Genomic DNA, 13,340 nt, shown 5'->3' with positions numbered 1-13,340 from the left:
TGTTAAGGACTGGCGAGTGGGCCCTGCCCCAGCTGGGAGTAATGGTGTCGCACGACTCACAAGTGGGAACAGGGATATGACAAAACACTAGTCCTCTGACTCGCTGTTATCAACCAGCACTTATTAGTCCTTATCCCACCTTCAAGGAGGGTCCAGACAAAACCCCAAGATTTTCTGCCAGGGACCACATAGAGACCTTTTTTTTTTTTGGCCATATATTTCCCCCCTCTATCCTGGGTTGGCATCTGCTGAAACCATTTCTGAAAAATATGAGAGACGCAAATTTCCTTCAGGTACCTCAGCACCAGCATTTTCAGGCCTGGGAGCCACATTAAGACCAGGCTCAGGCATCTCAGTTTTTCTCCAGGCTGCAGTCCCAGCAAGAGGCATGAGAATTGCAGGTATTTACCCCTTACTACTCACTCCAAGGTCAGACCACAACGTGTACAGAATATATTTTATTTGCACAACAGTAAAGCCGCTGTTGGCCACTTTTTAAGATCCTGCACGTGACTGACTTGTTTTGTTGCCAAGCTCTGTGATTCCGCTGCGATTTTTAAGGGCTAGAAACGTTTCCTTTTGTTTTCCCTGGGTCGGCACAGGGGTCTTTGAACAATGGGGTACTATTTCAACAAAGACTGGATTTTCACTGCCTGGGCTTATCTCAGCTTGGTAAAGCCTCACCTTTCTGTACTGAGCAGGTGACTTGCTATTGAGAGCAGCACGTGATTGCTACACAGTCATTTGGTGTTTTCTGCTGGCTGGCAACGATCCTTCCTGCAAGTTACACAGTTTAAATACGCACATCTAGTGGGATATATATTTTGGAAAGAATCACACCTAAGTACTGTGTTGTTCCACAATGCATTAATGGTAAAACTGAAGGAACAGCTGACTGGGTTTGGGGTTATTGCATTTAGTATCCTAAATGTTTGCTGCCTGAAACAAAAAAGTTATTGGGGTTTTACACTGAATCAGGAAGCCCAAACTTACATATGGGCATCTCTCAAATCTCACCAGAATGTCGAGCTTTAGTCCAGAAGTTAATTACGGGGCGATAAACCTGTTTGTATCCTCACAGCAACGGCTGGTGGCTTTGGCTTGAAAACACATCTTGCGGTGCACGCACCTGGAGGAGCATGAACATTTCCACTTGTAGATAACAGGGCTTTCTGTCAGCAGTTTGTCTGAATCTGCTGGGGAATTCCAGTGAATGTAAGAAAATCTTTCATTTATGGTGCGCTGAGCTCTGCCTATACACAGAAGAGGCGCTGAATGTTTTAGAAATGGATTTTCTTCATGTTTCAGTGACAACCAGCTCTGTTTGCAAACGGCTCAAAGTCCTTTTGCGCGAGCCTGTGTTTGCCCCATGTCAAAGCCTCTCCAGCAGCCAGCTCTCACCCCCTCTGCTTCGGTACAAAGGGAGGCGTTTGAACCTGCTTTGTTTGAACAGACATTTTGCTTGTCGAACAGGGCGGTAACAGCAAGGTGTTAACCCCAGCGAAATGCCGCGCTGATGAGCGGAGTAGCTCAGGCCATCAGGCTGGCATGGGTGGCTGCATGATTCTCGGTGCTGAATTCTGCATCTGAAGCTGAAATTACATGTTAGGAAATTACACGGTAGCCAAGATAACAGTTTGCTGTTGACAAAAAGGGAAGATCCTGCTCTTTACTCCCTTCACGCACCATCCACTCTCAAGCTGGAGACAGAGTTTATGCCAGCTCTGGCATTCCTCTGACCCTGTGCTGATTCACCTTGCCACGCAATAAAAAGCGAAAAAAAAAAAAAGGCAGTTTCTTCTTGCCAGGTGAGTGAGGTTGAACTGGCTCAGCCAAACTTGTAATATCTCTCTGAAGGGGAGTTTTGTAACTGGCTTTAGCTGCTCTGGTCTAAGGACTGCCCTCAAAAAGAAGCATTTGCACCCTACAGTTCATTGCTTACCAAGTTTTCCGGCTACTTCCATGTGTTGACAGCTATGTATTTCTGAAAGTTAAAGCAACCAACAAAGTCAAAGTTAGTTTTCCTTGACCTTTCCTGGGGAAGGCAGCAAGATCATTCAGCTGGGAGCAGGAAGGCTGTAGGAACATCTTCTGTGGCAGACTTAGCCCAGCTTAAACCTGTTGCAAAAGTGTATGCTAACCTGAGTGAAATCCCAGTGAAGGCACAGCAGCCTCTGGGTGTCAGATGTGTTTATCCAATGAACTGTAGGTCTCTCTCATTTGATAAGGCATGAAACAGCTGAAAAACAAGACGACCTATCAAGGTAAAACTTCACCAATACACTGGAGACCAAGTGGAAGATTGAGCATTTCTGACTCATCTTTCCAGATAAACTCTCTTTCTGGTTGGCAGTGGCTCTCCAAGACTGTCATGTCCCAGCAATGACATTCTTCCTACCTAATTTTTTATCCTGTGAATAACACCAACTTCACTGCTTGTCTCTGGTTTGATCTGTTGGATGAAGAATTGCTTGGTTTTGTTCTGCTTGTGAAAAGACATCAGCAGGGGCTCTAGTACACTAATTACAATATATGCGGGATTTTGATGGTCTGAATTCTCCTGGGGGAGGGGGTACTGGTGGATGCAAAATTGGACATGAGCCGGCAATGTGCGCTTGCAGTCCAGAAAGCCAGTCATATTTTGGGCTGCATCAAAAGCGGCGTGGGCAGCAGGTGGAGGGAGGTGATTCTGCCCCTCTGCTCCGCTCTGGTGAGACCTCACCTGGAGTCCTGTGTCCAGCTCTGGGGTCCTCAGCACACGACAGACATGGACCTGTTGGAGAGTGGCCAGAGGAGCCACAGAAATGATCTGAGGCTGGAACAGCTCTGCTGGGAGGACAGGCTGAGAGAGTTGGAATGTTCAGCCTGGAGAAGAGAAGCTCTGGGAAGACCTTATTGCGGCCTTTCAGTGCTTAAAAGGGGCCGATAAGAAAGATGGGGACAGACTTTTCAGCAGAACCCGTTGCGATAGGACAAGGGGTGATGGTTTTAAACCAAAAGAAGGGAGATTCAGACTAGATATAAGGAAGAAATTTTTGACACTGAGGGTGGTGAAACACTGGCCCAGGTTGCCCAGAGAGGTGGTGGATGCCACATCCCTGGAGACATCCCAGGCCAGGCTGGACGGGGCTCTGAGCAACCTGATCTGGGTGAAGATGTCCCTGCTCATGGCAGACGTGGCACTGGATGAGCTGTGAAGGTCCCTTCCAACCCAAACCATTCTATGATTCTATGAAATGATCATTTTGCAGGGGACTATGAATGACCCTCAGTAGAAGGCAGCCACGAGATGGCAACGCTGGGCGTTCACTGCTGCTCCTCCATGCTCTGACAGCAAGTTATTCAAGAAAAGCAGGCAGGTCTTCAGTGGAGTTACATACAACACCATTTCTATTAACACCCATCCATCCTGCAAGAACAGGCTTTGATTTCTGCATAAACGGCTGGTCAGATTTAAAGTTATTGTCATATGATTGAAATAGATCTCTTATGTCAGTCAGTCAAAACAGAATGGAGAATGTGAGTCATGCTTTGCAAAAAGCAGTAAGTTTGGTTTTGTTGGCACAAATTTTTAATACAGAGGAAAAAATATACGGCTGTATTGCCGTGTTTGTCTTAAGGACTTGTGAATAACATTGTGCATACCTTAGAGAAATGTTTCCAAAACAGAAAAGTAAGAGCTTTTACATCATGATTGTTATTCCTTATGCCTCAGTGGTAGAGAATCTAGGAGGAGTCTAGAAGAAAATGTGTACTCTTATAAAAACTGTTAGAGCCGCCTTAAAATAAAAGGCTGCAATTAGAAGATCTGATCTGGGGCACAGGAGGGGGAGGAAATACAAGAAAATGAGGTAATACTCACAGGGACACTTGCACAAGGCTGTTATTGTTTTGCCTTAAGAATAATAAACCTTCATGAACCATCACAGAGGTAAAAGTTCAAGTCTACTTGTGAAGTATGACGACATTCTGAAACTTGCTGGGGTTCTGTGGTTACTGCGTGTCTGTCTCTAAGTCCCTCAAATGACGAGTGGAACAAGAGAGAAGTTATTGTAAAAAGCATGGCACAGAACTAGTTTGTCTATACAATTTATAAATATAATGGAGCTTAGAATTTAAATATATTAGAGTGACCCTTCAACACAACTGTTCAAAACATCGCCATGCGAGATAGATTAATTTAAATGGGAACAGGTGCAGGGGAGGGGTAGTGAGATGAACACGGGAGCCCAGAGCCGAAAGTGTAAGAATAAAAGCCTTTGGCTTGGCTTACCTGGCAAAACAGAAGGCATTTGATTACTCTTTATAAACATATGAATGGGTAAACACTCAAGAGAGAGGAGTTATCTAAATAAAGCAAATATTAACAGAAGACCATATGGGTACAATAATAAAATGTCATTTAAGTTACTAAAAATGACATGAACCATTTGGCATGTGGCACGAGGGAAACTCGGACTTTGATATAATGAAGTAAGTTAAAAAAAAATAATCTCTGGATTGCAGTTCAGTGGTTGTCTGGGGAGCTGTGTTCATGACCTGACTTTGCATACAGCTGGTGCTTTCAAAGAGCTATTTTTCCAACTCGTAAGAAAATAAGAGTGCAAGCAGGAATAAAAATTTAGGTGTAAGTCTAAAAATTACAAATACAAGCTCCTCAAAAAGAGTCCACTGAGCAATCACAGAGCCACGATTTCAAAATCAAGAGAGAAAATACATTGACAATTCCTGTTTTATTAGTGATTAAAAATGAAGAATAGCCAAAATGGGGAAAGCGGGAAATAAAAGAGTGTTGGTATAAATAAGAAGTTCTGAGAAGCAGAGCAGTTATTGGAAGTGAAACACATCAAAAGAAATCCATAGCTGGCAAGGCTAAATCCCAGAAAACCCTTGTGATGGTACAGGCCCATTACTAGATGGACATGATTAAAATGTCAATAATAATGCAGAAGTGTTCATTGAACATTTATGATCTATGTTTGTAAAGAAGCAGGAAGATATGTGGGTGGATTGCTTAACAGTGTTGTGATAAATTTCAGTCCATTATTACCAGTGATGCTCTTGTCTTCCAGGGATGACTGTGGCTCTGAAACAGCTACTGGGAAAATTCTGGAAAGCTAAAAATGTACGAGGTTCATATATGTCTTTAGAAAGGACAGTTGTACGATATGCAGTAAATGCAGATGTAAGAACAGTTCCTGGCTAAATACCAAAAAAAGTTGTTATGTGACTCAGATTGAAGAATTACTAACGCCAGTCAGACGTCTAATAGAAATCTCATTTCATGCTTCAAGAAGACAACAAATAATTCAATTTCCTCTGGAAGGTGTAATAAACACCTTAAAAGATTTTTACTTGGAACTGCACAATATTTTAATGAAAAATAAAGGGTAATAAAGCATCAGTTAAACATATATAAACACTGGCCACATAGATTTTTTTTAGCTGGTTATAAATCATTAGTGAATAAGGCTGCTTCTAATGAGATCCCTCCAGGATCATGTGTGCTATACTACACATGTACGTAATCAATATTTTCATTAGTCATTTGGAAGTAAATATAAAATCACTCCTAATGCAATTTGCAGATGACATCCATGTCAGCAGAGTGGTACAATCAGGATGACAAGAGCCCTTGTTCAAAACATGGTAAACTGGGTCCGGATAAAGGGACTGCCTCATAAAACAGATGCAAAGCCACATATCTCAGGTATGTACATGTACACAGAAGAGAAAAGCATTGTGCTCTGTGTTCTCTAATGGCTTACAACGCGCATTTGCCCTGATGCCAAGGGGAGGCACACCAAGGGATGCACGAGAGCCTTTCCTACCCCTGGACACAGATAACACAGGACCCTCGTATCTGTGTTCTGAAATTTAATACTGAAAAAAACTGGAAAAGGGGAGGGGCAAAAAACTGTAATTTAAGGGCTAGAGGCAATGCCTCACAATGAGACTTCAAGAGTTTGTAAGTGATTTGGTCTGTTACAAAGAAGATAGACTTGATAAACTACATACCTGACACAGAAAAACTCACAGTAGCATCGCAAGCCATGGCAGGATCCTCGTCAGGCCGTAGGCACACAGTTGTGTGGGCAGCAGCCAGTGTGGGGCACGGGAGCTGAAGGAGCATCAGCTTCTGCTCCTCAGAGCAAAGGAGATAATGATAACTGCTGGAAGGAGGAAAAGTGACCCTGGAAGGATGCAGAGGTGCCACCTGCTTGATGATCAAAATCTATGACTACGTAGAGGAAACATGAGTTTAATCATAAAATCATTTCAGTTGGAAGAGACCCTCAGGATCATCAAGTCCAACCATAACCTGACTGTAGCACTAAAGCATGTCCCTAAAACCTCATCTAAACGCCTTTTAAACCCTTCCGGGGATGGTGACTCCACCACTGCCCTAGACAGCCTGTTCCAATGCCTGACAACCCTTTCTGTGAGGAAATGTTTCCCAATATCCAATCTAAACCCTCTCTGGTGCAGCTTGAGGCCATTTCCACTTGTCCTATCACTTGCTACTTGGGAGAAGAGACCAACACCCTCCACGCTACAACCTCCTTTCAGGCAGTTGCAGACAGCGATCAGGTCTCCCCTCAGCCTCCTGTTCTCCAGGCTGAACAGCCCCAGCTCCCTCAGCTGCTCCCCATCACACTTGTACCACAAGATGCCTCCAAGGCTGCCGTGACTCTTGGCAACTGCTCCTGGGCCTTCAGGTCACTGTGCTGTGCACGTCCCTACCCAGCCAAGCTCACCCGCGCAAGGCCAGGCCAGCCGGGGCTGCTGTGGGCCCGGGAACGAGCTCCTGAGGGGAGCGGCTGATCCCGCCATGCCCGTTCCTAAAGACAAGGGGCAACACCTGGAGCACATGCCTGAGGCACCGCCGGCCTCGGGAGCGGAGTGGCCGCTACGGGCATCTCAGTATGTGCTGGTGTGGGTGCATGCGTGCGTGTTCCCGCCTGCACCGGCCTCTCCCTCACACCGCCCGGGGCACACGACGGGTTCCCGCCCGACGAGTCCATTACCCGTCCTCGTCCTGCTCCCCCCGCATCCCGCGCACCGGGTGGTACGCGCCGCTGGCCCCGCCCTGCCGACACGGAGGAACAGCCACGTCTCCAGCGCGGCTGAGGGCCGGCCGGGAAGGGGCGGGGCTACAGCGCCCGGCGCGCCAGTCAGCAGCACGTGTGGTGCGCCAGCTCCGCCAATCCCAGAGCAGGTCGGTGAATCATGCGCTTTCGATTGGTCGAGGCAGCGCTAGAGGGCGGGCAGAGAGCGGCGTGACTCCAATTGGCCCGGCGGCTCTGTTGACAAACACCGCTCCTTCCCGCCCTCTCCGCCGGTCGCGCCAATCAAAAGGAAGTAGCGTCCTGAGCGGCGTGGCTCCGGCCAAATGAGCGCCCTCCCCGCCGCGAAGGGGCGGGCGGAGGTGCCGGGGGCCGTTTCGCGCGGAGTGCCGGTACGTGGCGGCCGGGCGGGGCGCGTGGCGGGGCGGGGCGGCGCGGGGCAGGGCTGCGGCGCGCGGCGGGCGCCCATTCTGTGGCGGCGTTGGCGTTGGCGGCGGCGTTCATGTCCTAACGGCCGGCGGCGGCGGGCGAGGCGGGGCCCCTCCATGCGGGGGCCGCGGTGCCGCAGCGCTCTGGCCGCCCTCACGTTGCTGGTTCTGTTCGGGGTGGCGGCGGGCGGCCCGGAGCCGCCGCCGCCGCCGCCGCTGGGCGATGCCGCGGCCGTGGAGGCCGCTTTCGGCTTGGGGGCGGCCGCCGCTCCCGCCGCTTTGCCGGCCGGTCCCGCTGACGTGACGGTGGAGGACGATGAGGCCGGGGTGGCCCCCGCGGCGCCCGGCGAGCAGGAGCCTGAGGAGAGCGGAGAGGCCCGGCCCGGCGGCAGGTGGGCGGGGGGGTCGGGTCGGTGGCTGGGGTGAGGGTCGGGGCTGAGGGGGGTGCGGTGGGGGGGTCAGTTCCTGGGGCTGTGAGGGGGGTCTCGGCCGTCTGGGTGGGGAGGTCGGTGTGTGGAGATGCTGGGGAGGGGTCAGCGCTCGGTTTGGGGTGCTTGGCGAGGGCCGGGACCCGGGGTGTGGGGTCAGTGCCTCGGGAGAGAGGGGAGCAGCGAGCAGGGTCGGTGGCTGGGGATGCTGGAATATTGTGTCCAGTTCTGGGCCCCTCAGTTCCAGAAGGACAGGGAACTGCTGGAGAGAGTCCAGCGCAGCCACGAAGATGCTGAAGGGAGTGGAGCATCTCCCGTGTGAGGAAAGGCTGAGGAGCTGGGGCTCTTGAGCTTGGAGGAGACTGAGGGGTGACCTCATTAATGTTTATAAATATGTAAAGGGTGAATGTCATGAGGATGGAGCCAGGCTCTTCTCGGTGACAACCAATGATAGGACAAGGGGCAATGTGTACAAACTGGAACACGGGAGGTTCCATTTAAATATGAGAAGAAACTTCTTCTCAGTGAGGGTGACAGAGCCTGGCCCAGGCTGCCCAGGGGGGTTGTGGAGTCTCCTTCTCTGCAGACATTCCAACCCGCCTGGACACCTTCCTGTGTAACCTCATCTGGGTGTTCCTGCTCCGGCGGGGGGATTGGACTGGATGAGCTTTCGAGGTCCCTTCCAAGCCCTGACATTCAGTGCTTCTGTGCTGGGGATCAGCAGCTGGGGAGGGGGCCGGTGTGTGGGGAAAGGGTCGTGCAGGAGTGGGAAGAGCGGAGGAGGCCGTTGGGAGATTTGGGCTGTAGGTTGATTATAGAGGGAGCAGTGAATTGGGAAGGGGGTGCGTGGAGAAACAAGGGTGCTGCAAGGTGCTGTGTGGGGTTGGAATGTGGGGACACACAGGGAAGTATCGAAAGGTGGGAGGAGACGTGAAGGGTTGGAAAGGATGAGTCCTGGCATGGGACTGGGAATAGCACTATGGTGATGGACAGGCTGGACCGAGGGAGAGGCTGTGGCAGTAAGGAGAGGTCACTTTGGGACCTCCCCATCCCTGGGGTCAGTTTGAGACCTCCCCATCACTGGGGGATACTTCAGGACCTCACATCACTAGGGTTACTTTGGGACCCCACCATCGCTAAGGTACTTGTTCTTTTCTATGGTTGTTAGTAGGGAGAAAGAGTGCCTTAATTCTTAGACAAATAAGCTTCCGGATGTCATGCTATGTGACATCTGGCCAGTCTGCTTACCCTGGTAATACCAAGTCTCAATCCCTTCCTTGACTTGTTACCGGGTGGCAGTGCCTGCGGGAAGGAGACCCAAAAGCGCTGTGTCTGTAGTCTAAACTCTTTCCAACACCTGCAACTCACAGTTGTTCAGAGCACAGTATCCCTTTCTGACATCTTTTTCTTTTGAAGAAAGTGCAGTTCTCCTGTTTACTTAATTGTCTGTTAAACAGAGACACCGGTGTGTGCTTGAAGGAGAGCCAAACATGCGAGACAAATTGCCAAACAAGTTTCAGGATATAACAAGGGGAAATAAAATACTTAATAACTGCATGTGGTAAGAAGCTCTGGCGAAAGGGAGATTTTAATGAATGACTCAAGTGCAGAAATGTTACTGAGCAGTTTCCAGTCTGTTTCTGAATTGGCTGAGGAAGATGAGGTGATAAACCACAGCCAGAGTTTAAAGGAAGAAGAGCATGACTAAATGACTACTATATTTGAGAACCTGTTCTAAAAATGAAAAGCCCAAAGCTTTTCATTAGTATACTCGAGCATTCACTTAGAACAAGAAACTGGCTGATAAGTTGGCATCCTGTTTTCTTTGAGGAAAATTTATTCACCAATTAGCAACAGGATCATTCTTTTGTGTATCAGGTCATCAAAATCCTACCTAGTTTATGACAGTTCTACTGTATTCAATTTTTAATAAGACCTTCGTTTATTTAGTCCTGAAAATATTTAAAAAATAATTTTCTGTTTGACTGCTAGAGCTAAGTAAAATACACTAAAGATGCTGAATTTAGTAGTTTAAGCATGAGATTAAATGTAGCTGTTCTCTAATTGATTAGTGCATAGGAACGGATTTGCTGTCATGAAATAAAAATAGAATGTCTGCCTGGCCACAGTACTTGCCTGCATTTCTTATTTTATCTGTATTTGTGAGATCTCTACTCACCTCAGCTAATTGTTCTTCAGCAGTAAAATATTCATGTAATATAACGGATCACTATAATCTGGAAAAAAATACAAACCAAACCAACCAACCAACCAACACCAAAAAAACAACTGTTTTTGCTGTAGGCAAATGAATGTGATCATTGTAGTTTTGAGGATTTTTTTAATTTCCTAGGAGAAAATGTGAGGGTTAGTGAATTCCTGTGCTCTTTACATACAAACATGCAGACTTTGATATTGGAATAGCTGTTCAGAGTTCAAGTTTGGCAAACAGGTTTATTTGCAATGTCTTTTGAGGGTTAAGGGTGTTTTGTTTTGGTTTTAAAACTGAAACAGGAACAATGGTAAATGTATCAAAATGATCATAAGTTCTGCTTTGTTTTTCTAACAAAAGCAACTTATTTTAATAAATAAAGAGTTTTTGCATAGTGAAAGGGTACAGAGATGAGCTAAGTAAGTGTTCTTCCTCTATCCTGTTTACATCTTCCCGTGCAATCTTAGCCCTTTTCTTCTGTTTGTAGATGAATTAGATGCCTTTGCCTCTGTAGATTAGAGCAGAGCTTTGCTCAGGCCACCTGATCTCAAAAAGTGGCCTGTGTTCATGATGGGATATGAACAACACTTTTAAGGCCCAGGACTGGCATTTTTTCAATGCATGTGGAAGTTTGTAGTAGATATTTTCCATAATTTCAATGGGGAACATTATAACTGCACTTCAGTAACAAACTTATGTCTGTGAGCAAAAAAAGATAGGAAAAGGTAAGAAAACTTTAACTGTGGAGGCTCTTTGTAGATGGTCGGGGTGAGGGAAGTATGTCTAGATGTACTTTCATATTGACAAAGTGCAAATAAAATCTGGCTAGATAGTATTGGCTTAGTCTCTGCCAGCTGCTATGGTTACAGACATCTTTGTATGTGCCACGTTCTACTGGCCCCTTGCTTTAGTCCTGCTGGCCATCTGTAAGGGTCCAAAGGGATTTTCTTCTCCTCCATCATTTGATTCATAAGATGTTCTGGAGCAGCAGCTATAGGCAAGGTGAAGTATGTAGGCATCTTCATCATTTTATTGATGTTCATTTTTCAGATGCCTGGTTGATGGATCCTGCGATTTAAGTAACTGCCTAGTTTGGAGTGATTCCTTTCTGTATTTTTGTTGGTCTGGTCCAAGCTTGTCGAGACTATTGCAGTTCTAGTTTGGGGTTGGTGTGGGGTAGGTTTGTTTGTTTGCTTTGTTTTTCCTTCTCTAGTATCTGCGTGATGTGATTCACTCCCTGGTACAGTCTGTGATTTCCTTTCAACTAATGTCTTGCTATTTCAGGAATTTGCAGCCTTGATGCTGTTCTTCTTTATCCTCCTCTCTTCCTTGGCATTATATTTGTGACTTTTAACCTTTTTACATTTGACCTTAAGTTGGGTAATGTTTTCTGGGGGATGGTATGCAGAATCGGGGTCTAGTTTGGTAGTGTTCTTGGAAAACTTGTATGTTTTTGGAAGCTGTTTGCTTTGGTTAAGGTAGTCCTTAAGCTTTACCCCAGCCACGAGGTGGTGTTGATAAAGCCAGTGATGAGGTATGATTTTACAGAGAATAACAGAGTTTATCAGGCTTAACCAAAATAGAAGCCAACACAGGAATTCCTTTTCCTTGCAGCTTGTCAATTAGGTGTCCCAAGGATACATCGAGAATATCGCTACTTCAGTTTAATGCGATGGAGTTGCAGTTACAGTCCTAAAAGCTTCAGCCACCGAAGGGTTGCAGAGGGATGGCTGAAAGGATGGCTCTTTATTCTTGAATTGTGGCCATATTCTACTGGTGTTTGTAAGAATTTGCTGTAAGAATTGGGTATAATATGCCACAATAAACTCACAATAGCACTGAGGGTTACAAAAAGCAAGTTGCCTGCCTGTTTCCAAGCTCTGAAATAGTTCCTTGAAGTGATTGTCTAAATTGCTTGTATCAGAATGTGTTAATCTAGTGCTTGATTAGACTACCTGAAAGATGGGAAGCTCTCATCACCATTTCCTGCTCTCAGTATGCAAAGCTGCAAGCCAGTGGAATCTCACAGAGAAAAGGAGGAAACTTGAAAAAAGGAAAATCTGATAATGAGTGTATAACTCTAACATGGGTCTAGGGCACAATTGCAGATCTTATACCAATTAGAGTTCAACTGACAGGATTTTAACTCACTGGAGTCAGTCAGAGATGGGGAGAACGGGTATTAAGATGCTAATGTAAAGAAAAATAGAGCAAATAACGAAGGATTTTTATTACAAGAGTAAGGATTTTTAGCAGGTTTTTTTCTGACAGGCAGGATTATTGTCGAAGGGCAAGATGAAGATGGAACCAGAAACATGACAATTTAGTTCAAAATGAGTTGGTCATTAAAAAAGCAGGGAGAAATGAATAGTTTTCTTGCACCTAGTACCTGTTCTGAAGGTAGTCACATGCAAGATTTAGGTACAGGCGAGCGAGTCCTGTTCCTCTGTCTCATCAAAGTGTTTGCTCATTAGGTGGAGTTTGTGAAACAAAGTCCATTATAGAGCTGGTGGCCAAGGGGACTAATAAAGAAGTACCATTGCATGCGAGAGAAGTGAGGATTTTTAGGGTGTGCAGTAGCAGTTAGTTAAACCACTGTCTCAGTGTGTGCTATTGGTAAAAAGGTTCCTTCTGAAGGCATTTTTTTTCCCCCTTCTGTTTCTAATCAGTTAAACTCAAAACTTAAGTGTGGTTACACCCCAGTTGGGGTGAATGGAGGTGATGGTGCAGGTACAGATTCCAAAATTCCCATCTTGGTTTGCGGCGGTGAGGCTTAAATAGTGAGAAAACTCTTGGGGAAGGTTGAGGTTTGCAGCTGATGGGGAAAGATAATACAGAAAAGTAAGATGCAAAGGCATAAAACATTTGTTACTTGAGGGAGAAATCGAGCGGGAAGAGTTAGATAAAGGAAGACAATGGGAGTAAATGGGGAGGAAACTTTTCACAGTGCGATTTTAGGATTTTTCTTCTCTACAGTGTCACTGCCAAAATTCCCTCTGTTCTAGCTACACTCCTGCCTTTTTTTTTGTAATCTAGTTGTCAGCTGGATCAACATAAAATTTAAATAGACTCATTAGGAATAATAATTTTATGCAATGCTAGAGGGCTTCAGATACATTGTTTTACCATAAGCAAACAGATTCTGTTAAATGCGTGTCCAGGGCCGTTAGTGTGTGAGCACTTGTGTGCGGGGCTTGAGAACAGA

The 13,340-nt window shown here is 46.4% G+C and overlaps 1 protein-coding gene across 1 annotated transcript in view; it reads left to right on the top strand.

The window, feature by feature from the left end:
- The first annotated feature begins 7,570 nt into the window (after positions 1–7,570).
- The window catches only part of EIF2AK3 (eukaryotic translation initiation factor 2 alpha kinase 3), a 43,661-nt gene continuing 37,891 nt past the window's right edge, over positions 7,571–13,340 (top strand). The window contains exon 1 of the mRNA XM_065633644.1: positions 7,571–7,887. Coding sequence (XP_065489716.1) covers positions 7,613–7,887 — 275 coding nt within the window. The 5' untranslated portion in view covers positions 7,571–7,612. The remainder of the gene's footprint in view (positions 7,888–13,340) is intronic.

This window comes from Caloenas nicobarica, chromosome 4 (genome assembly GCF_036013445.1).
Source record: "Caloenas nicobarica isolate bCalNic1 chromosome 4, bCalNic1.hap1, whole genome shotgun sequence".
Lineage (NCBI taxonomy): Eukaryota > Metazoa > Chordata > Aves > Columbiformes > Columbidae > Caloenas > Caloenas nicobarica.
Note: the sequence above shows the minus strand (reverse complement) of the source record. Positions and strands in the feature narration are given on the sequence as shown.